The 25,773-nt window shown below is 46.9% G+C and overlaps 1 protein-coding gene across 1 annotated transcript in view; it reads left to right on the plus strand.

Moving 5' to 3' along the window:
• The window catches only part of LOC142573995 (uncharacterized), a 46,819-nt gene that overhangs the window by 13,442 nt on the left and 7,604 nt on the right, over positions 1-25,773 (plus strand). Inside the window, exons 3-4 of the mRNA XM_075683195.1 lie at positions 14,971-15,107; positions 24,825-24,956. Of these exons, the coding sequence (XP_075539310.1) occupies positions 14,971-15,107; positions 24,825-24,956 (269 nt within the window). The remainder of the gene's footprint in view (positions 1-14,970; positions 15,108-24,824; positions 24,957-25,773) is intronic.

Here is a 25,773-nt window from a genome sequence, read left to right on the forward strand (position 1 = left end):
GCAAGACTCCAGGATTGCGTGGCGTGACCAGACTGGTCACTATGTCCTCCGGACTCTCCTCCTGGGATATTCCTCTGATGAGACCCTTGGATGTATTATCAGGAGCTGCTCTGTAAGCTCTTGCTTCAAATTCTTGTTCTCCAAGGCGTAGCTTATTGATAGCCCCATATTTTCTGGCCCGGTCCTCGGAAGGCGTGCTGAGCACCACTATATTTTGTTTGCTGTTTATGCATATGCTGTCTTCCTCCGCTGTTTCTCGGCCGACCCCAGCAGCGTTGCGCAGGCAGTAGTAAATGCGATCCAGCTTGTAGTCTGATACCTTAAGTCCGCCACGTGGACGCACGATAACCCTGTAGTCTTCTTTTGGCAGGTTAGGCAGCCTACTTGCTTTGATGATTTGTCGCACCTTGCGTTCGTTCTTCCATTTGTTTCTTTCTTTTGCTTCCCCGACGAAGGTTCTTCCCTGCTGCTCGTGTCCCGCCAATACGGCCACACCGCTGCATCGCTTCATTGTGCCTCTTCTAACTTCGCACCAACCTGATTCTTTTCTGAACTCCTCCGGTTGCATTTCTTCGCCTTCCACGCTCACGACTTCCATTATGGAGCAGGGCCTGGGTATCTCCGTCGGTAGGCCGAGCTCTCTCAGCCACCGCTGCGGCGGAGCCGTTCGAGGTGTCGAGGCGTTCTAGTTAGGTGTAGATCTCCCGCCACGCGTAGCGAGAGGAAGGAACGATTGACGACCGAAAAACGGGCCCACCTGCTAGAGAGTGGTGTCCTTGGACTCCTTGGCACCTGTTCTATTGAAGATCAATGGATTTCTCCACACAATGCGATTTTCCGCCGAGAATCATAAGAAAATGCGGAGCTGACGCGATCTGCATTCGCACTCCACGGCTTCTTCTTCTTTTTCAGGCGGGCTAAGATCTAATTTTTTTTCACTTGTAGTTTTTGGGCGGCGGCGTGAGACAGGAGAACATGCACGCCGGGCAACCCCACCAGACGTCGTCTATCGTCAGAAAAAGAAAGTATGATACAAAGCAAGTACTAATGCACTATAGAACGTTACAAAAAGAACAGAAGGGAATATATCCGCCCCTACACTGCAAGCTTAACACTAATCTACTTACCATGTCCAGAAATAAAGGGTGAACCATTGTATTTTTGCTTCAAGTGTAATCGCGTTTATGCTTCGTGTCTCACACCGCCACGCTGGAGTTAGCACTGGCGCTGCTCGACTGCGACAGAGGAGGGCAGAACCGGTTCTGCGTAGCTGTTAAGTCACACGATGTATGTGCGGTGAAGACCACAACCGTGACGTCGTTGTGAAGGCGCTGTCAAGCTCTGGATGACCATGGACCTTTATTTGTTAGAGTGTACCGAACTCCATACGTAACTCAAATTGTTCACACATAAACTCAAACGTAGAATGGCTCCGCACACAAGCGCAGGCGACATTTTGTTTCCGCAAGAACACTTTATTCTAAGGAGGGAGGTGTTTCGGCGCTCCTCCTTAAGTTCCTCAAGCGTGATACGCGCAACCGGAGAGTCAGTGGTGATGTGTGTGGACTGGCTACAGCAGGCCGAAGTGGGATGGCGGGCTCGCAGCATGATAAGTCCTGGCTGAAACTCGTCGTCGACGCTGTAGTCTTTCGTGTATGCATCCTGACTGGCATCAAATCAATTGGCGGCGGCTTCAGCAGTACGAGCTGCGCCTGCAGGAAGCAATACCACGCCTCCTTTTGCTCCTTCCTAATGCTTTGTGGAGTCAATTAAATAAATAAATAAATAAATAAATAAATAAATAAATAGAAACCTCATTTGCCGGGAGACTTCGGGAAATAATGTGGGAATGGCAAACCTAGAACATCGCCTGCTTCGTAAAGGAACGAACGAGATGAATGCTAAGTTAAGCTGCGTTACTAACTCACGCCACTCACCTACTAGAATGACCACTTATGCAGTTAGCGCAGTCTTAGTGAGCCAGGAAAGACGCGACAACGAGAGACTGGCGGCGGCGCCGCACTCAAGGTGCTGCGCCAGTTCGCCGTGGCGAAAGGCGGTGTAAATCTAAAATCGTTTTTCAAATTCGACGCCAGATCCTTAATTACTTCCGGAGGAGTGTGACAACTGCATTATAAATATTATCTGTCGTTGATGTATGAGTTCTTCAGATTGGCATACATCTGCGAAGATTCTTTTTTTTTTTCTCGTCTCGGAGGGACAGCTTGGGTCACAGGCACTGCTCTAGAGCGTCAGGCCAATTTGACGACGGATATTTTATGCGCGCCGTTTAATTTTATTGTTTCTTTCTCTCTTTCGTTTTGTTACATCAGGTATAACAACGTTGCAGTCAGTAGCGTTAAATGCACCTGCGCGGTTAAGCCTTTGCGCCTTAGAAGGGCCCATCACGCACAGCAGAATTTGCAGGGTCATTTGTAATTTTCCCGTAGGTGCAATGCTCACTCTGAGTCATAATCTACTAACTGGATGCTTAATATTTATTCAATGTCTGTGCTACCGCTTTAGTGTTTGCAAAGCTAATCGCTAGTTGTTACAATTTCACCTGCCGTAGGGCCGGCTGTGGGCGCGAGGCCCCGACACCATTCCCGCTGGCGGTGGCCACATTGCGATTGGGTGGAAGGCAGAAAGGTCCTCGTGTGCCGACCAACGGGTGCACATAAAACAGCCTTTTTGGAAGAAATTTCACTACGGACGCATTGCAAACAAAGAGACAAACAAACAAGCAAAGAACCGCATAATCAAAACTAATCCGGTAGACTGCCCACATGCATAAGGATACATAACTTCGCCGCACATGGTGTTAGCGAAAAAAAGTAATTACAGCATCAACTCTTTACCTTCACTAAAAATTAAAAAGAAAGTACAAGAATTGCGAAGCCCTTTTTTTTTAAATAAGAGACTTACACTATTGGCGGTGCACTGTGCTGCTATTTGAAGAATCTAATTGCATGAGTGAAATGAGAACTGATATTTATTTGCAAACTACAGGAAAACTTGGCGCTAGACGAGGTGCCTTGCAGTGCAGTAAACACAAGGACAGCTCCTCTATCGCGTTAACATCATACATATCCGAATACCTACGTGCCCGCGATTTTTGAGTGGGTTTTCGGTTTTTCAAATCATAGGCACGCGGCCTCGAGGATTGACAATGTAGTGCCCGTCACGACATGCGACCGGTAAGCATTATGTCATCTCTAAGATACCTATAAACAAGCCGACCACTTAGTGTACTAGCCCATAATATTCAATGGCTTCGTTGATTTGCATAGTTTTCTTATACTTGCACTTTCACTTCTTGAGCCACTGCATGCATGCCACTATCTATCTATCTATCTATCTATCTATCTATCTATCTATCTATCTATCTATCTATCTATCTATCTATCTATCTATCTATCTATCTATCTATCTATCTATCTATCTATCTATCTATCTATCTATCTATCTATCTATCTATCTATCTATCTATCTATCTATCTATCTATCTATCTATCTATCTATCTATCTATCTATCTATCTATCTATCTATCTATCTATCTATCTATCTATCTATCTATCTATCTATCTATCTATCTATCTATCTATCTATCTATCTATCTATCTGTAGTTACTATACAGTAACTAGATGCGTTTTGTATAATTGCGCGCTCCCGCCTCCTGTTTTTTTTTTCTTCTTTCAATGGGCTTCTACTAAGATATCAAGGCCATAGTTCTCAGGTATAAACAGGATTACGAAGGAAGAAACGAGCGTACAAGTAAGTTATCTTGTTAGGTGTGATGAATATCCTCATTCTTCACTCCAAGGATACGACTTTCTGGAAGCAGACGCTGTCAGAAGAAAACAGATCGGCCTATACCAAACTGCGTGTCCGTTGCGTGATCACTTGTTCGCGACGTCAAGCAGCCGGTCTTCCTACGAGGGCTACTTCTTTAAGAACCAATATCAGGAGTAGGAGCTATGAGTGAGTGCCCACATCCGTCTTGGATAATTAACATTCAGCATATTAAACGCAGCTGTAGCACATCCCTTTTATCTTACTTCATCGTATTATTCAGACGTGCTGCACTCGTCAATGCTGTCGCTGCGCTGACCTCAACTTTAAATAACTATGTCAGTTTCTCGCATATCGCGTTTCAAGGTGTATTGAATTGTGTAAATGCTCAATATTTGCCCTTTTATGGCTTAGGTAATACGAGGCCGTCTCTTATATCCAATATTTGCAAACAAAATGACGGGGAAAATATGCTTGAGCCGATGAAATGCAGGACAGAGTGGAAGCGCAAAGCCTCACTACTACTTCATTACGTCGAGCCGAACGTTTCGTAATATAAGTATGAACTTAAAGCGGGCGTTGACCCTCGCCCCCTCCTTCTTCTTTCACGTCTATAATAGCCCATGCAATCGGTGCTTTGGGACGGTAAATCTCATATTATAGCTGCGTTTGCTATATCTACACACAGTATGCGATTATGCACACACCAGTAAGCGACTTTAATCGCTTTACTTTGTATTTGCACTTGTGTTTGTCATCTTCACATTGGCCATCCAAGATTGTTCTAAACCGCTCCTGAGAATTTTATTACTGTGTGAAAGATAAACGCCATTGAATTTGTTACCGTCCTTCTCTCAAATTATTCCGTGGTGCTCTACGGAGCATCTACTGTAACGTTTATGCGGCGACCTGTCTCAAGAATGTGCGGTCGGACTTGTTTTTATACATGGTGCCATTTTCCAGGGCAGAGACGAGACAACAGAACGACCCAGCCCTGTCGTAATTGTCTGTTCTGTTGCCTCATCATTGTGCTTGGAAATAGCACAATGTCTGCCTCGCAGAGTAGAAAGCTGTGTTCGCATTTAAGGAAAAGGGCCGAACCTTGCTATGGCTGTTTCCACAAGCGGAACCACACTCCTTCACAAAAAAAAAAGAGAAAAAAGTCTACTGGCTCTTTCTGTATGCTCGATTATGTTATGTATGGTTCACAGTTTTGTCAAGCGATTGCCGAGGTTGTAGTGTAATAGATTTCGCATTCCGTCTTCCATGCGGACCTTGAAAAGCGTGCGCCCTTCAGGAATCTGGGACAACTGCGGTGCGGCTGACTAAGCGATTGTCAGTTTTTAAGACCGCGATCGAACTCCTCGTGGCCTCTGCTATTCTTTAGCAGCCCTGCGTATACTTCACTAAGACGGATAAGGGAGGAAGCCGAGGGGTATAGCAAACTGCCGCACAAAAACCCTGTGGAGCTCACATGAAGTATACATGGAATGCTTTCAGCATGCATAATATATAACACAACTTATAAGTGAGCGCCCTTACATGAAAGGCGAGCAGCCAGGACGGTGGAGCCAAGAGTGAGTTTTCTATGCCAGTTGAGCAACAACAACAACAAAAAAAAACTAAAGCAAGCGAAGGCCGAGCCAGAGTCACTCTATTCTTGCTCAGCGCACACATCTGGCTTCTCTGCGAAGGTGCTTACTCGTGTTATCGAAAGTTGTGCAAGGGTCTGAATAGTGGTGCCGGAAACGTCGCTCATAAATTGCCGTCATGGCAGACACGCCACATTGAGAAATGTCTCAGAGCACACTGCAGTGTGACCAACAGTCGGTTGACTGAGCTAGCGACTGGCAAAAAAATTCGAGAAAGAAAACCAAGGTTTGTAGGTACGGCTTTCTGACAACCTTATATAGGAATGAAAGAAACATTGTCAACACGTATTTTAATGGCGAGAATTTGGATGCGAGAGCACTGGTTTCTTAAGGACACCGTTCCTGTGCAATAATGACATTTGTTGCCTGATACATATTGTGGGTGTTATTTTCAGTAGCTTTTCTTTACGAACTTTATTGAAGGCTCTGGAAACTCAGCAGGAGAGAGAGAAAGGATGCATAGAAAGGTAGGGAGGTTAACCATTGGTAGTTCCAATTGGCTAACCTGCACGGGAAGGAGGAGTAGGACGATCAAAAGAGAAAGAGAGCGGAAGGGAGAGAGGGAGTTTTAGAATGTGAACAAGAATTGTTGAGAGGAAATCTGTTTTAAGCCGAATACTGAATGGCCTGCCGCCTCCGCTGATACTAATGTCCAACATTGCGAATTGTTATTTCTTCTTACGAGCAGTTGTCACGTAAAAACTTCATGCAAACGCTGGAACCTGATTTTATTTTTTCACGCTGTCTTTCAGGGAACGTTTTTTAGGTCGTAAGGCACGTTAAAGAAACATATTTACTATAGGCTGTACTACTTTCACGTGAAGTTGGGCTGGCTTTCGCGATCGCGAGGAGAGAGAGACATACAAACATGCCGCATACTGGGGGAAGTTCCTAAAGGAAGCCAATCACATTTAAACAACACTGCTGACATGTGTCCACATTGCACGCTTGGTAGGACAAAGACGAAGTAAAGAAGCAAGGGAACACAAAAGAATTCATCGTTCTGCAGCAAAATTGTCCGAATGTTCCTGCCTGTGAATAACGTATACGCAAACACACGCACCGATTCAGCATAAAGAACTTTAATGCACGACGAAAACGTAAATCGAAACATTTCATCTAAGCGATTATAATGCTTTCGCATTCCAACACTTAAGCGGACTTAAGTATCCTCGCCGAATTTTTTAAAGTTTACACCCTTCATTACACTCATTTAGCACTAGTTTTATTCCCAAATCCCTCATAATAGGGTCGTGTTTAGGAACAACATCACAGTAACATCACATCACCATCAACCCGCTTTTAGCACTCTATATGCAGGGCGTTCATGCGCACCCCATACGAAAGGTGTTCTCACATACACTAGCGTTCCCACTGCTGTCGAAATCTTTTCTTGCAGCTATAAGCGTGTCAAACAGGTTTCAAGCGTAACGGAGGTATTTTTTGGGCGATGAAAGATGGAATATCATTCGAGGTTTCTCACCAAATGAAGTAGCTCGAGTTTTTGAACAAGATTACTTATATGCAAGATGACAATAATTGAAGACCTCCAATGTGGTTGCCGAGTGGCGAAGTGGAGTTAGTGTCTGACTTCCACTTGCAGTTCCTAGGTTGGAACCCACCGCCGTGTATTTCTTCCCCAACCCATTTATGGATAAATTATTTGTCCTTTGATTCAAACTGTGGAATGTAGAACGAGCTCAAGACGTTATGTCTTTCTTTCATTTCACTCCTAGTTCGTCCGAACAGCCTTCCTTAAGGGCGCTAGTCTAATAAGAATGCTTATATATTAACGCCCTAATAATGCTCGTCTGGTTACACACACTGAATGCGCACACTGACAAACTGATTGCGACCAACTGAACAGGTAAGGGTGTTAAAACGTTCAGTGTTATGCGTCGACGGCACCGTTGAGACGGCCTGAGTGGTTAACAACGCAAGAGCTGGTGATTGCATGCCCTTTGGGGCATTTTTTTTGTTAGCTACAAACTTGTGACACTAAAAGACAGACGCTTAAAACAGAAATACTGAATAACCTTCTTCTCCACTGAGGTTGTAAAAAACCTTAAAGAATGATCCGTTAGATGCTGCGAAGATATTTAGAGAAATACTATCGATGTTGTAGATGACTTTGTATGGTGGCGACCATAATTTCACTGTTTCCACGGGCACATTCAAAGAAGTACCCTATGATGCAGCAACCAGAATATGTGGCGAAAGCAGTCCGCGAAGGTGTGTGAGGCTAAAAGTGACCGACCTGAAGCCTATGAACGAAGTAATTTTATAAGTCGCTTTTGCAGTGTCTGTCTGAAGCGGGAATCCGTGCTTCCACGCTCTAAGAAGCCTCTCTTAAACTTTTTCATGGAGCCATTCTAAATAAACTAAAAAAATGGTATTGTTTTTTTCGTGTTTGCGGACCTGGTTGCCAAGATCTTGCACCCACGAACTTGAAACCATCTTTCACCATCAAATAGCTAGTCTAGAATCATCCAGATACCCAAGTATCACAATAGGCGTATACTGTACAAGACTCCCTGTTGATAAAGGAATTGTCAATGGCTGCCACAAACAGGTTGAGGGAATAAAAAAAGGTCGCAAACTTCCCGCGCGCCCATAAGCTCTAGCACAGTTTAAAAAATCTCGCGGCACGCTCTGGTGTAATGACAACGTTTACCGCGCCTGACAGGCTTTCGTAGTTCTGATCGCAGATCAGGAAAAGAAGAAAGCTGAAACCCCTGTTACGCACCGTGAGGGTGGTTGTCAAATGAAGCATAAGGAGCGCTTCGCCTCGTGCAATTGACCGCTGTAGTGTACCAGGCACGGAGCGTGTTAACAGGTGCCATTTAGTTGCGGCAAGTGGCACGTCGGCCAAAGTGGCGTGGCGAGTGTATCAACAATAGGCTCAGGGGGCATGATTTCTCCCTGCCCAACTCGGCACGCTCCCACTTCGTAGGTCACTGTCGTAGTTGTGGTTGCAGATCAGCGTTTACGGACACACGCATTTTATCAAAAGATAGGCGGCAAAATTAGCAGATGAATTATAGAGGTGTTTCCATATTAAAAAGATGGGAGACACTTGCGTGAGTTTGCCATGTATTTTGTTGACAGAAAAATAATTTGTGTATCTGTGCAGCACGTGTAGTGGGGTCGCCTAGGCTGATAGGAAAGGCCAACCGGTGCATGTTTGCATTGTTTAGATTATTCCTAATTTGTTATGGTGTTACTTTCACTACTAGGCGCCACTTGTAGGATTTGCATAAATAATGTTTATTCAACAAAAGTACCAGTTAAGATTTTGCACTCAGGTCCCCTTGTCCTTCCGTTCGTCCACTTGTTTTGTGCGCAACCCAAACTATGAATAGGTCTGAAAAAAAAAAATGAAGCTCCAATCCACGCTGTGAAGGTGGTTGGCCAGCCAAACTGTCGTATCGCCTGATCTCATATACCGATGTGACGTAGCCTAGAACAATTACGCAGTGCACTACACGAAATGATTGACAGAAAGACGGTGAAATTGTCTAGCCTGAGCACGACGCCATTATGCATATTGATGTTGCTGTTCCCGTCGCCGCTTGTTCGCACTGCTCTTCGGGAGTACCAACTATGCGTGACCTCTCCATGGAGCTATCAGAAAAAAAATGAAATCAGTTGCTAGGCTGGTTCTTCTTTTACATATAAAAGTGTAATGAAGTCACTCCCTGCTTCATATGCGACAGTTTCCACTTCCCTGCAACTGCAGCTTGTGCAACCGTAACCTCTACCGGGAAATGTATGCGGTGTATGCATTGTGCTTCGCGCCGTTTGAACGTGCTTTATACCACATCATAGAGTTTTGGCACTTGTTTAGTGCTTTTATTTATTGAAACGAATACTGGGGTACGTCTTGCATAAACAATTCCAATGGAGATAGGTACTTTTCGTTTCAATCCGTGGAATGCTTTTGTCGACTGTTCTGTCGACGGAGACAAATAAATCCCCGGATCCGAGTCATGTACAGCTTCGCCGTAAAAAAACTACACATAGCCCACATCAAAGTATAAGGAGGTCAATACATTTGCAGCAGTCCTTTGGAGGTTACTGCTGTGTAAGCGCGGTTGGGAAACCGAAGTCCGTACATGTGAGCTCTCGTCAGATGATCTCAATGGGAGAAATCATAAGATACCTCTGCAGCCGCTACCACGCTCTGAGGATTATATGCAGGGACATTAAAGCGCACCATACTCTTTGGGATGACAAGGTGATTGATGTTCGTGGGACACCAATTGCCAGTGCTTTAGATACTGAGGGACTCTGTGTTGCGAATGACAGACAGCCAAAGTTTTTCCGACCGCCGGCCTCTTACATTGTCATTGATTTGACATTACACTCAACGGACATTCTTGCATCATCAACGACGAGTAAAGATAGAATGGGCAGTGACCATTTTCCTGTCTTCGTCAAAATTGCTGGATTTCGAACCGTCGTTACACAAGGAAACTACGAAGAGATCAATGGGCAGCATTTTGTGCCAGTACCCCAGTACAAACATATGGTGGGTCGTTAAGAACCTTGCTGAAAAGATTCGACCAATCAAGCCATTTGAAGCCCTAGCTAGCATTAAAGTTAGGCAAGTCGCCTACTTGTCTAGCGAATGGCTTTGCTCAAGTATACTCTTCCGACAGGTCAGCAGGCACAACCTACCTGCCTCCGCCCCTATCTGCGTTTCTGATGGATGCTCCTTTCACACTGAGAGAGTTGAAACTAGCCGTGAGCAGCCTCCGACATCGTTGTGTGGTGGGACCTGACCTTACCAGCCATCAGATGCTGACTAGCCTACCGGTTCAGAGAGAATGTGATCCGCTGAAATTTTTTTAACGAAGCGTGGGTCAGAGAGGATATGCCACATTTATGGAAGGTAGCTGGGTCGTATCTTTGAAGCCTGGAAAAAATCCGGCTGCTCTCGACTCGTACAGGCCGGTATCGTTGGCCTCCTGCACAGGGAAGCTAATGGAGAAGATAGCGTGCACAAGACTCACTTGGTACGTCGAGCACGGTCAGAAACTACCGTCGTGCGTGACTGGGTTTCGATAGTGTGTAAGTGCTCAAGACAGTCTGCTGGACCTCTGGACCTACTAAGTCAAACAGAACATTACAATGGAGACGGCCTGTCGACACTTGCTCTAAGACAGCCATCATCAGCCAGTTACAAGCTATAGGCGTTACAGGTAATCTCTTGCACTTCCTACATCGTTTCTCAATGATCGTTGCATGAAAGTTCGCCTTGGCGATACTTTGAGCTATGAAATTGGTATATTTTGTGGTGCACCACAGGGGAGTGTTTTAAGCTTGTTCGCACTGCTCTTCGGGAGTACCAGCGTGACCTCTCCATGGAGCTATCAGAAAAAAAATGAAATCAGTTGCTAGGCTGGTTCTTCTTTTACATATAAAAGTGTAATGAAGTCACTCCCTGCTTCATATGCGACAGTTTCCACTTATTATTTAATATCGCGGTGGAGATTCTCTCAAAAATACTAAACCATCAAACACCCATGCAGATGTCTATACATGCTGATGACATTTCCATATGGGTCTCCGGCTACCAGCACCGCCGCCTCGCACGAATAGCCCAGAGAGCAGTAAATGCCATTCAGGGCCACTTGACAACGCTTGGCTTATCCATATCAGCAGGTAAATTATCATTCATACTGTTTCCTGGAAGTAAAAGAAAATCTACACGCTTTAAGCTGAATTTGATTTGGTACCAGATTCGACAAGTCACCAACGTACAATTTCTTGGCATTACCTTGGACCGCAAGCTACTCTGGCGCCGCGCTGCTGACCACGTGGTGGCGTCATCGTCACAGAGGCTTTATGTGCGCAAGCAAGTCGCTGACATACTCTGGGGCAACCATCCGACGTCGATGCTACGGCTACACAGAGCGTTGGTTACAAGTCAGATCCTGTACGAGCTATCCCTGATGTCACCCTCAGATAGCCAATACGAGCGCTTAGAAACCATACGCAGAAAAGGTCTTCAACTGTGCTGGGAGTCAAGTTCCTCAGCCGGCATCGAAAAAAAAAAGTGCTCTACGAAGCTGAGTCACGCCCTCAGCAACTTCGTGCTTCCCATATTCCCTCTCTGAGATATCAGTGGTCTGGCCGTCTAGACTGTATAAGTTCGTCGACAGTTGCGGAAGGCTCGGCAATAGCTCCTGCTCTGTTCAAGCCAAAGACATTGCTGCCACAGAATGTGGTCCTCCTTACAGAGTGAAAGGCCGCGTTTCAGCAACTCTGCCATGGCCTACCACCCATCAAGTTCCCGTGCAAATCACTAGCCCTTGTGAAAGAACTCGGCAACAACAGTGAAGTTTCTATTGATTGCCTCCCATATTGGTATTGCTGGCAATGAAAAAGCTGATGCTCTTGCATATGCAGCGCTCCATCCTCCTCCCAAAGCCGAGGGCCCAAAACTGACCAAGTTAAGAAATCTGACATTCAAAATCGCTTTGTGTTCCATCACATATGCCATGTGTAACCAAGAGATTCCGTCGAGAGCAAGCATCACTTCTGTATCGAATAATTATTAAGAACAGGATTTGCTAGTGCACCAGCATGGTTAGTTAAGACGTGGCGTATCAATTCTCCGAACTGTACAACATTCGACGAGACAGGAGACAGGTGCCCAAAATTACAAGATGGAAGGGACGCTCTCCTGAAAAATCTGCAGCAAAAGGACTTTCCGCATACGTGCCTACAACAGCTTCTGCTCACCGAAAGACCAGTTATAGCCCGAAAAGAAACTTCACATCTCCTTATCGCAATCTTAAGAGAGACTAGTCTGATGGACATGCGGTGAAACACCACAGTGATTCTATATGAGACACTCAGGCAGACCAATTGCCGGCTTTGATCGCCAGGCTAAACCCGCCTGTTGCTACAACTCACCACCACCACCACCACCACCACCACCACCACCACCACCGCCACGACTACCACCCCCTCCCCCCCCCCCCACCACCACCAGTATAAGGCGTTTTCGTTCAGTTCAAGTAGAGTGTACTTAAAGTACATAAGTGATGCTCATCTCGGGCTTCCGTCCTTCTCAAGTGAGCAATCTGTAGCGGCTTCTTCATTCACGAAGCGTGGACTGTATTTAGCAAAACATCGCTTGACTCGAAAGCCAGATAGTTGAAAAATAAACACAGGGCAAGCCAAACAAAGAAAGTAAATACATTCTGCGGCCGCAAAGTGCTGCTTTAAGAGCGTCACGGCGTGCTTGTTTGCTGTTGGATCATTGTGGATGTAAAAACCCGTCCCGAGGTGTCGAAGCTAAGATTAAATAGAGGGGCAGCGGCCGTGAGCAGATGGATATCAACTTTGTTGCGCAGCGATCACACCATCGTCGGCGTACATAGCTATTGAAAAACCCGGTAGTAAAGTTTCGTTCGTTCTCCGCCCTCGCTTCACCGTTGGAACTTGAAGCTTCTCGGACGATGATCGGCAGTTGTTGATCAAACGCAGGCAGGAAACGATGAGATCAGATGTACAAGAAATATTTATAGGTAAACTTTTCTATATACATGGCAGGTAAAACAAATACATTACAAACTTGAACAATTGAGAAACAAAGTCTCACTCTTCGACTGTCTCAATGAGTGTTAGAGCCCAGACTCGTTTTAACGCACATAGTACGGAGGCTCACTGATCTATCAGCAATCCTGATTTCAGCCAAGTCTGAGGGACAGCATGTCGTCCCGATTTTTATAGCCCAATTACACAAAGAAAAAAAAAGGCGGTAGGGCCGTTGGCCCGTCCCACAAGTTCAGTTGCCAATCAGAGTCAACCGTTTGTTAAGCCACAACCCACAGGGATGGGCTTACTCTTCAAAATAAACATATTGGAAAACAAAGCTCTTTTCCTTCTTCCCTAAAACTCCGATGCCCTCTCATTTCTTCGTAGTTAGTGACGGGCTCAGCAAAACACGCCAGGCCCGAACAAGTTATCGCTAGGCCGCCTCAAATCCCAAGGGCGTCTCTGGGCCGCAACTGTCTCGGAAGCAGGGGCATCGATACCACGTAGTGCGGCCGTACTCAAAGTTTATCCGCGTGGGAGACTGATGGCCCTCCTTGTCCTTCAAACTTATTGTCTACAAGACAAAGTTCTCCGAGTGCGTGTTTCCAAGACGCCGTCGTCCGAATGCACTCTTTACGTGTGCCCCGCATTCCTACAGCGTGCACTGTAAGCTGGCCTTCGACACCACACAGGCAGTCGCACCCAACAACAAGGCTGGCGATTGCGTTCCGGACGCGTAGAAGATTAGGTCCAGGCTCACTGCATGCGGCACGGGGTCAGAGTTGCTAAGCCCTTCTTAACCTCGGCGGCGCCTCCAATTCGTCAGGCACTCGGGGGCCAGACCCACAATACCTTGTACAGCGGTTCCTTTCAAGGCTGGTCTGTGTGGACTCGTGGGACCGTCGGCGGACTGCCAACACCGTGCGCACCATACCGACTTCCCGGAATCGGCACTCGCCCTCCTGGCGCCTGCCGCGACGCGTCACCCAACACCGCGCGGTCCGTGACCCCCCATAACACAGAAATAGTTGCCCCGCTGACATGGGGGGGGGGGAAGTGCACCCCCTCTCTATACACACAGCACTTTGCCGATTCGTGACACTTAAGAACATGAACAATCAGAGCGACCTTACACCGGTGCTCAAACTTCACTGTCTATTTTACTTTCTGCAGAGAACATTGCAGGAGTGCTCATCTGCAAGTTAACACCAGTATCACCTTAGGCAGCAGTGAGGCTGTAGGATAAAATACTCAAGAATTATGGATAGATATTACTCAGTAGAAAATTGCGAGATATTCATAAAGCATACGTTACGAATCGATATCAATCAAATCAGAGTTTTCTTCGTGCATTATGTATAAGCATAAACAAATTTTTCGCTATGTTCTTGTGAATGCAAACAAAAATTGTAACAACGCTTCTATTTATGTTGCATTCGGTTTAGAATTCGCACGACACAAGAATAACGTGAACATAACGCTATGAAAATTGGCAGTACTTTAGATGTTTGTGCAACTTAGAATAATGCTTTTTATTACTTCATTATGATCAGCACAAGAGCAGGTATCCTTGAGGAACCTATATACGTGTTAGCTATGGGATCGAAAGGGGGGAGATGGTGTGGTCGACGCACAAGTTGCAACCGTAATTTCAATACGAAGCCGTTGTTGTGCTCTCAATACTAGGCACAGATGCCCCAGAAGGCTACAAATCACGATGCCACACGTTCGGTCTTGTCGACCTGCAACACCATATTTTCGCTAATAACATTTTAATGATCGTATACATACATACGCTGCCTGTATCTATTTCCCAATATCTGTTTTCCCAACAGACAATGCGTTGGCAGTCAGCGCTCGTGCTGTCATGGCGTTATTCTGTGCTTGTTTTTGAAGCTGTCTTGTGCCATGGGTTGCTGCCAACTTACCCTGCTAATCATTTTCTTTTATTCTTTTGACATGGTCTCGTGCAGGGCAGTTGCAGGCCCAGACCCCAGCGCAATCTCCTACTGCCTCGCTATCAGCGGTATCTGATTCTGAGGTGTGCGCCCAAAGCTATCCTGGGCAACAGGGGTACCCACTCGGGAGGACAGCCCATATCACCGGAAAGGTTCGTGGTGGCTGAAGAGCACATTATCAGCATCAGCGTAGTGATCATTATTGTTCTTGTAAAGCTCCAGAGGTGCCAACTGCCGCGCGTCGGGCACATGCTACTCCACTTGTGGCGAAACTTCGCTTGACAAGCGTGGTCGTGAATCGGCGTTAGAAAAAATTTGAGGCGACAACGGGTGCGCATGCGTAAAGCTCATACTGCAGGATTATCATTGCGTTAATCAATTTTTATTACATTTACAGCCAACAGTTTCAGTAAGCCATTTGAATCTACAAAACAACATGAAGTGACTCTTTCCAGAGAACTGTCTTGCTAAAAAACATTGTAAAGCCTTGCACTACGCACACGAACACAAATGCGATAGCTGACAAATGTTCTCCATATCAACAGATTTTATGCATATGTTCTCTTAGTCCCTAAGAATGCTGCTCCGACTTTTTACGCCTTCGTCGTGCATCAGATGGGGTATTATTTACGCATATGTGTTCGGCGAGTGGCTGGCGTGAGCACCGTAAGCGGAACCTTTAAAAACGCGCCGATGACGAATGCCAAATTCTTGTGGGAGGTCGTGGGGCAGCATCCCAACGTTCAAGGTCATAGGAGTGCCCTGCGCAACGTAAGCATACGGAGCCATAATATAAGAAGTTGATGACAATGTTGCTCACACTTCTGGAATTTGTTACGTGTTACGCCCTGTCACAGGGCCACAATGAAAAATCTCGAAAATTTTAGAGGCCTTTGTATGTATGTATGTATGTATGTATGTATGTATGTATGTATGTATGTATGTATGTATGTATGTATGTATGTATGTATGTATGTATGTATGTATGTATGTATGTATGTATCGTAAGGAACGACAAGACAGGCAGAGCGCCGGTCCCTTGGATCTGCTCTTCTCCATCTCTTTCGTTCCACTGGGCCACGACTGCGTATGCTGTGATCTTAAAGAAAGCACAGCTTGCCAGAGCATGTCAGTTTCACCTACGAACCTTATTCTTCAATTGAGACGCGTGTACCACAAAATTGTTCCGTTTTCCTCTATGTGCGCGCGTTTCAGAAGGCGGGCAGCCGACTCTCCCAAGTTCTTTCGCATAGGCCTTCAATGACGACGAAGGATGCCTAGTATTTCGCAAGTAACTTCTGAGTCGATAACTGGCGGCTTCGCTTTACCTAGACCATCTCCGGTCCTGTACTGATGTGCTAGATGGTGGCAGCGGTCGCAGTGACGCTTTTGTGCCTGTTGCGCATGAGCAACTCTATTGCGTGTCTCTTTTCGGATGTGGTGACAGACTGTCGTGCGATAGAACGCCCGATTTCGACCGGTGTGTCCAAGACGAGTGTAGCGGCCAGTTCTGGCAGCTTACCGTAACCAATTTCATACGGGGATATTCCATATGAACTCTGCAATGCAGCCGCTTGAAGATGCTCGTCCCAGACTGCTTCACCCAGCTTGTTGCTTGTACTCCATGGGGTAAGCCGGGCACGGATGGTCTGGTTCAACTTCTTCGTTAGACCATTCGCTTGTAGGCACAAGGCTGACGAGAAGTGGTGCTTAATTCCAGCCTCACAGGGATAAGTATGGAGCTCCTGGCTGCGGAAATTGGTCGACCTGTCGGAGATAAGCTTCTTTGGGAGGCCGTGTCTTCGTTCGAAGCGGTCCTATAGAAATACTATGACGCAGCTGGGCGTCAAGCGAAGGCATGGCAGCGACCGACAAGAACTTTGACAAGTAATCCACAGCGACTATAATGAAACGGTTACCCACAGCCATTGTTGGCAAAGACCCGACATGATCCATTTCCAGATCGTCAAAAATTGTCTCAGCAGGTGTAAAGGGTGTAAGGATGCCAGGTTGACTCCCCGGAAGCCGTTTGTATTGTGGGCATAATACCCCTGTCAAGCGAGCTAGTTAAGTGCACTTACGGAGAGTGCACTCGGTTTTAGGTGCACTTTCCCAAATGTAAACGTCGCAAGCGGCGTATACTCGCAGAAGAATGCACTCCGGTCGAAGTGCGTTCACGGAACGCACTTTGCTGGCTGAGTGCGTAGCCTCGCCGCAAGCGGTTTCAACGAAACAAAATGTAATGCATAGAAAAAGGACACAGATGTTCATTCTAGCTGTCGAACAGCTTTTAACAAGATAATCAGAACAGAACTCGCTGATATTCTGTTCCAGCAGGGTCAATTGGCGCCTTGTCGTACGCCACCATCTTGTTCAGTATTGACTAGGCATTCCTCTTGGCCGGCCTTGACTTGCAACCCTCTTATGATAAAAATATTATCGTTTTTTGCTGAGTAAATATAGATTAAGATTGCTTTTTATTTATAATACATATAAAGCAATCGCTTTTTATAAGTTTTTAAATCTTAATCTACATCTTCAAAAGTATGTTTTAGTCTGTCGCCATTTCTTTAGTGCGAGTGCGCTCTGTTTTCCCATTTAGCACCACGTAGCTTAATGTGTCACTTAAGGTTCCGAAGTGCACTCCCCGTAAGTGCATCTAACTTGCCCGCTTGACAGGGGTATAACTCGCAGTTAGCGAGTATTAACGAACGCTCCTGTCTATCCTCGGCCGCCAAAAGCTCTTTTGTACCTTGAGCACAGTGGCTCGTTGACCGACGTGGTCAGACAGATTGAGTAAATTCTGGCCATGATCCGGAGGGTCTCCAACAGGCGCTCGGGCCTTCGAGAAGAGGACCTGCTGCGCTTGGTGGAGGCATGCGTGATCAGCCGCCTTACATACCATCTGCCATTTCAGCGGTTGACCCAAGCGCAACAACTTCGCATAGACGCAATGATTCGCAAAGCGACAAAGCTGGCCCATGCCCTCCCGAACTATACTTCCACACACCGTCTCCTTAACTTAGGAACACATAACACACTAGGCGAGCTGCTAGAGGCACTTTGGGTCAGCCATCGCCAGCGCCTCCTACTCACTCCTACTGGCCGCCATCTTCTCACACGGCTAGGATACTCTGTCCCACCCCTTGAGTCTGAAACCCGTCCAACGATCTTGTCGTCAGCGATACGCCAAGCACTAAGTATTCATCCATTGCCACGTAATATGCACCCGGAGCATGACAAAGGGCGACGCAAAGCCCATGTACGATACATTGGCCGCATGCTTGCAAACATCCCGGAAACACATACTTTATACACGGACACATCACGCACTCAATAGGGCTATACCTCGGTAGTTTTGGATGGCACCGAATCCCTGAGGGACTCTGCTGCAATGCGCGGCACAAATGTCGCTTACAGAGAAATTCTCGGTGTTGCTCTTGCAATTCGATACGCCATCCGTGTTCCTGAGGAAGTGTATATATTGACGGACTCGCAACAGGCAAGCCGGGCGTTCCTATCAGGACATGGCATCTCGAGAGCGGCGCACCAAATTCTCAAACAGATCCCGCAAAATACACCAACCACACCTCCCCGAATCCACTTACTCTGGACCCCTGGTCATACCTCGCTGCCGGGTAACGAACGCGCACATGCGGTTGCCCGAGGAATTTCCCTCCAGGCGACTCGGCGTGGTGAGGCGACTAGTTCAGAGGGGGGGAATCCCTTGCCCCGTTACAAAGACATACTCCGTCATTATACACGCATTCGTCGCACCCACGCCGCACCACCGCCGTCCTTCTCGCGGGAGGAAGCAGTGGCATTACGCCAGTTACAAACCGCAACTTTTGCAAATCTTGCCTCTCTCAATAAATTCTACCCGCACTGTTATGGAGATCGTTGCCCTGGCTGTGGCAGCTCGCCCACAATCTTCCACGTCACGATTGAGTGCACTGCAAACCTCTTTCCTCCCTTGCCAACTCTCCTTTACCCCTTCCGCAACAAAGAGCTGTGCGGACGATGCCCTCCGCGACGGACCTCCCGAGGTCTTCCGAGCTGTGATACAACGGGCTCGAAACATCGCCGGAATCATCTTAGGGACCCTGGACTGAGGGTTCCTCCCACACTGCTCTCGCCATTCAAATATTATTAATAAAGATGTTTTTACTCTCTCTCCTTTTTGTGTGTCATGAATGGGACATAAAATACCGGAACACAAGGAGCCTGGAATTACTAGAAGGTGGCGTTCGCCTTGCTTATTAATCCAGTGCCGACGATACAAAGTACCTTTGCGTAAAACAAACTTGGAATTACTCCCTGTATCCGTAAGGGAGTTCATTATGCGCAACAAACCTCTCTAGATACGTAGGGAATTTAAAGCTCGTTGCTGGGAGAATGTGATCCAGCCTTCTCAGTTTTGCGGGAAGCATTCATCATTTGGGTTTCATGATAGAGCGCTTGCAGCCTAATTTAGTACTTCAACACGCTGTTGAACGTCATAATTATAATCTTGTAGCTGAATGATCCCCTGTGCAAACTTGTTCTTAAGGTATTGCTTTGTAAAGATCCATGCGACAGCGGCATCGTCCGTCACAACCGTGAACTTGCGTCCAAACAAGTAGTGCCGGGACTTCTTGTCGACGCTCCACACAACAGCTGGGCACTCCAGTTCGTTGTAATGATAATGGCGCTCCGCGGTCGAGAGATTGCAGATGGCGTGAGCGATGGCATCCTCACTTCCATCTGGTTCGCGCTGAATTAAAATTGCCCGACACCAATCTGGCGTGCATCGGTGTGGTCTTCGGTGACCCAATGTTCCTCGAAGTGGCAAAGAATGGGGCTATGCGCCAGATGCTGCTTGAGTGTCTGGAACGCGTGGTTCTGCCGCATTCCCCGTTCAATACGGGCTCCCTTTTTAAGCAGGTTTGTGAGCGAGCTGCAGTTGACCCGAATTTCGGGAAAAACTCGCGCAAGTACGGCGCAGTTCCTAGAAATGCTTGCAGCTGCTTAATACAGGTTGGCGTAGGTTAGATACGGCTTCTATCCTTTCGGGAAGGGGCTGTGAGCCTTTCTTGAAAATGGCATATCCTAGATAGGATATAGTTGTTAACCCAAACTGGCATTTCTCGCTGTTGATCCGGAACACAATGTCACGGAACCTTTCTAGTACTTTGTCGAAATTTCGCAGATGTTCTCTTTCTGTTTCGCCGACCACTAGGATGTCGTCCAGACACACAACTCAGGCTTGGTCGTTCAACGGGCCCAGTACGGTGTTCATAGGACGCTGAAATGTACTTGGGGCGACAGGCGCAGCCCACGGACTATATGAAGGTCTGATGACGTTAGCGGCTAACATTTATGGCATTTGTTTGGTAACAACAGCCCGCTCTCGTTCGGCGCATCGTCGCAATGGTACAGCATCGCATATGAGCTCGTGGCGTTGCTGCTCGCTTCGGCGCAGTAACAGCAGAACGCCGACTGCCAGTCGGCGTTCTGCATCCTGCACCTGCACCGCCTTCCGGATGAAAGTCAGGGAGGGGTGAAGAGGGGGGGGGCAAGTTCTGTCGGCTGCGCAGTCTATATAGCAGCATGAGTTGCATCGCAAATGCTATAGTTAACGTACTGTCTGGCTGCCGGGGTAGTCCGGGCAAAGCTGCAAGTTTCCAAGAGCAGCAGCTTTTCATATATGTAGACAACGATGCCCTAGTTGTCTGCTCGCCTACGCGACCGCATTTTCATGAAGCGAACGTCATAGGTGCTTGGGAGGGTCGAGAACGTAGATAATAGGGCTGCGCTCCATGTTGTCCGTGTGGAATACATGCGCCCTTCGAGTTTCTTTCACGCTTTAGCTGCTTCGCTAAGGCGCCATTCCGCGACAAATTTCTTGCCGTTTTCTGACCAAGAGCAGTAGATGCCCACTAAGCAATGCAAGAACTTAGGGGGCAGGGTCGTCCTTGAAACCACGGAACTACGAAAGCTCTGCGTCGGCTGTAGTTGAAATTGCGGCGCAACCAATGTACTGAATTGAAGCAACTTGCCACTTCTTACAGTTCCTCTGACAGTGCGGAAAAGGGCGGAGTCATATCGCAGGTGTTTCCTTGCCCAGAAGCCGCCTCGGAGGCATGGACGCCATCCCCGGATGTTGCGGCAGTGCATGCGGCAGTGGCTGCGAGTCGGAAACCAGATGATCACTTCGGAAAATCCTGGTGGTGGGGGAGCGGTCCTTTGAACTTTCTCTATTGTGAGACGGCGCCATTTTAACGCAAGAGAGCGCCGGTCCCTTTGAGTTTGGTTGGTTTTCCTTCTACGATGGCTTTGAGCGGCTTTTCTGATTCCTCGTCATTTCCTCTAGCGCTACCCTGGCTGGCGCGCCTCTTTTGTTACAGCATGCATGTGCACACGTGAGAAAAAGTTAACGGACCACAGGGTCCCTGAAGAAACTAAATTTCTTTGTAATTATCATGCGTAAACTGAAACTGACGAGCACACTGCAAAGTTCGCAATTCTAAGTTTGGACTACAGTCCTCAATTCAAGTTACATTCACATGCAGAAGAAAAAATCGGCTTTAACGCGCAGTCCCTGGTCCGTTTCCTATTGCTCACGCGTGTACGTGCGTATGTACGAGTACGTATGTATGTATGTATGTATGTGTGTATGTATGTATGTATGTATGTATGTATGTATGTATGTATGTATGTATGTATGTATGTATGTATGTATGTATGTATGTATGTATGTATGTATGTATGTATGTATGTATGTATGTATGTATGTATGTATGTATGTATGTATGTATGTATCGACAATATGACGTGTCACCAGAACATGGCAGATGCGACTCAATACTCAGTCGTTCCCATACCACAGGCATTGATGGCGGATGCACACGTTTCCCCTCGTTTGCAGGCTTCCGCGCATTGAAACGAGTTCGTGCGTGGTTCGACGCGCTTTTCGATCCACATCTCCGGATGAATTCACGTGCAGCCTTCAGCCGTCCTTCGCCCGCCAATACCTCAGAAGTCATACGTGACCTGCGCATTGAGGACGGTCTTGAGAAATTCGCTTGCCGCAACGTTGGTGCCAGGCGCGGTGCGCATGCGAAGAGGAATCGGTGTCGTATATATGCAAACACTGCTACTCGTTGTGTTTGGCGGGGCTCTCTCGCTTTCACGTTTACCCAACGCCAAGGCATGTGCGCTGCTGAGCGACGCGCAAGGCCGTCGAGCCCCAAGACGTGAAAACTTTCCTGCGGCAACTTCCCTCAGTGAGCGCGAGCGCTAGTTGTTCTGCAGGACAGCGCAAATTCACTTTTTGTATTATTGCGTTCTCGGCCGTGTACCGTCACTGCGTGCCACGACGGCTATGTGTAACAAGATCGGAGATATGTCGAATGCTTACGAAACTTTTCGGAAGGCGAAAACTTAAAAAAAAAAGAAAAGGAAACAGCTCTCCCTGAAATCATGGTACAATCACAGAGAGGGTTGTGGCATTTTTTCGGAACATTGTCTTTGTGTATTACGTAGTAAATATCTTAACCTCGTGGTGACCTTAGGACGATCGCACGATTAGTGTGTGAAACCTTTGCGGCAGAACTGCAGATGCACATACGGTGACATCGATAACGACCACCGAGAACATCGTTTAAGGTGAGGCGAAGAGGCCATATGAGATATCGATTAATGAGAGAAAAAAAACAAGCTATTTTTAATTGTTACCTGTAACCTGTGACACTGTCACACCTGTACTTAAGTCACATTCTGGTGTATAACGACATGCCTCAGTCCCTGGCTGCAGCTTTAGGTAATATAAGATGTAGACATCATGGTTCTTTCTTTTTGTGCCAAGGACAGAAATGCTTTTAATTCTTTTTTGCAAACGCTCCTGCGGTGCCGAAGGAGACGTTTGTAGTACGACACGAAGGATTGATTGTAGTGACCTGTCGCCGTTTCCATGAGGCTTTCTCTCGCACGAACTGTTTTTCATTAAACAGATGACTTCCCTGATATAGTTTTAGCTATCGCAGTTGGTTGACACCGGTTCATACAAGCAGCTCTAGTGCAAAAGCTTATTTATTTTTTGATAGATTTATAGTTGATAAATGAACAGCTAGTTTGTTCGACCGACCGACCGACTGGCTGGCTGGCTGGGTGGCTGGCTGGCTGGCTGGGTGGCTGGCTGGCTGGCTGGCTGGCTGGCTGGCTGGCTGGCTGGCTGGCTGGCTGGCTGGCTGGCTGGCTGGCTGACTGACTGACTGACTGATTGACTTTTTATTTATTTATTTATTTCTCATCACATCGAATGCTTGATTAACTGACGTTATTGGGCTTACGTCCGCAAGCTACGCCGGCCATAGCCTGCGTAGAGAGACGAGCTCAGCAGTAGATCACCACACATTACTGAGAGAGAGAGAGAGAGAGAGAGAGAGAGGAGTGAATGAAAGAAGGGCAGGGATGTTAACTAGGCTTTGTTCAGTTGTGCTACACTACACGTGGAGAGGATTTGCGAACCTGCAGCCTTACAGTTTGTTGTCATAAGGCCGGCTTTGACTCGAGAATAGAAAGCTTCAGGCGGGTAGTAGCGCATTGTGTCTGCATGTGACGGAACAAAAATTTTAGGACTATTTGATTTCTCAACAAAAGCAGGTTACCGCAGAAGCTGCGGGCGCTGATTGCTCTAGGAACAGTGAACGTAGTCATAAATACGTTTGCGAGTACGTGTCATTGAAATTTTTATTAGCGCGTGGTCGGCCGATCTGCATAGTTTGAGTCGTAAGCCAGGTTATTGTGTTTTTTGCTCATTTGGAATGTCCTACAGGTTTGTCACTCCTACGCTTTCTCTGGCGGTGCAACCTGTAGAGCGCTCCTGTGAATTCCTTGCCGTCGATGCAGCCATCGTTCACGACTTAAGCATGGAGGGTTGTCACGCACGTCACTGAAGCATAAGGATTTGCCACGAGAACTTCACACATGTAAGGCGTGCTAGGGATTCGTGAAATATATACAAAACTCAGTTGACGTGTCCAAGCACTGGCACACTAACTGAAGCCTCTAGGTTTATCTATACCACCTGAACCAAGCCCAATCAAAGTCAATAGCAAGTGCGCGCCGGCTTAAAAGATTGTGACCTCTCTGCAATGGCACAGCGACGCCATCTGTCACTGCACGGCGTGTGTTGTCGTGTTACTCATTCTTTCTTTCTTCTTTTTTTTTTTTGCTGTGGTTACAGATAGCGTCGCCATTCCATTGCAGCGACATTGCCAGTTGGATGTGCGGGATCATAGGCGAGGCAATCATCCCTCAATATCGAAAACAAGTCCCAAGAAGACCGGATAGATAATGCCAGAACTTTGCATCTGAAGTAAAGTAAAGCGTACAGAAAATCTACATCATCACTGAAGCGGGCCGAATTCCATCAGGCAATAACGTAATTTTCATTGCATCCGAAAGTCTGCGGCAAACCTCAAGAAAAACTACTCCTGTAGTTTTCAAAGTTGAATATATTATGCCAGACTGCCACGGCACCACTCCATCGAGAAATATTGGTGACATTCGACACACACTGCTTAAGCGGTGCCGCAGAGTATGGGATCAGGCTAAATTGTGTTCCATGGTACCACAAATCACTGCGCGCCACCGGACAGGAACGACAAGGGACGAAGACAAACGCTGGTACAGCCGCAGCACGTCGTTGTCTCTCCTTCTCGTCCCTGTTATGTTGTACCTCGTGATATTTGCCCTATATTGTATCAAGCTATGTGGCGGTGCTGTTTCTATCATTCATTCCCCTCTCTGCCCCAACTTTTGCCCGCTTTTTCCCTCTAGCTATAAGCACTTACAAAAAATGCAACTCGGTGGCTCTTGCTTTTCAGTTGGGCCTAAACACCTACGCAGCCAACTTCGGCAACCCCAATCCGTGCGTGGTCCAGTGCCGGACGGCGTCGGGTAACGTCTGGACGGCGGCCAAGCCTTGGGGCGCGCCCTGCATCTTGCATGGAGAGCAGGTACACACTTTTCATGAGCTCGTGCATGAGCTTTAACGTTGGCATGGAACTGGTTTTGAATACTTTCTCTAGGAGACTGAAGCGACGAATGTTGTAGGCAATAGGGCAAGTGTTCGACTTTCAAGTCCATCCTATCTGCACATGAAAAACTGCGCGTAAAGTGAAGAGCGATAATAATGCACATAATGCACATTATTATACGCAGGAAAGCGACTCTTCGATACGCTAGGCGCCGTGTTCTCGTGTATTTCTCAGTCTTGGGAATGTTGATCATATATACATATGCCATTACGCGCAAGCGTAAAAATGAGACCAGGATAACAGTCACACAGTGAAGTGGCAGTGAAGCTCGTAAGCACCATTAGATTATGCAGGGAACAAAAGTAAAGCGTTGTACGAATGGCGGGAATGGCAGTTTCCACTAATCTGCCTCTGAATAATTCATAACCCGACGCATAAATCCTGTAACGTCCGTGTCGTAAGTGGTTCGAACTTTAATGCACTTCAAATTACATCAATTTCAAGAGAGAGAGAGAGAGAGAGAGAGAGAGAGAAATAGAAAGAAAGAATCAACATACAAAGTAAAACAGGTCAGTCTTAGACATCGCATTCGCTACCCGACACAATGCAGTAAAAGAAAGAAAGGGACCATCACTGTGAAAAAACCCAATTATAGTAAGGTAATTGCACAGCAAGGAAACTTTAGGCGAAGTGTCTAAGCAGGTAACAACTACTATAATAGGATCACCAGAGGCAAGGCGCTCCGTACAGTAGAATTTCATGCTGCAGAGATATAGTACTTCAGTAAGTGAAGTAG

Source organism: Dermacentor variabilis, chromosome 3 (assembly GCF_050947875.1).
Source record: "Dermacentor variabilis isolate Ectoservices chromosome 3, ASM5094787v1, whole genome shotgun sequence".
NCBI classification, from domain to species: Eukaryota; Metazoa; Arthropoda; class Arachnida; order Ixodida; family Ixodidae; genus Dermacentor; species Dermacentor variabilis.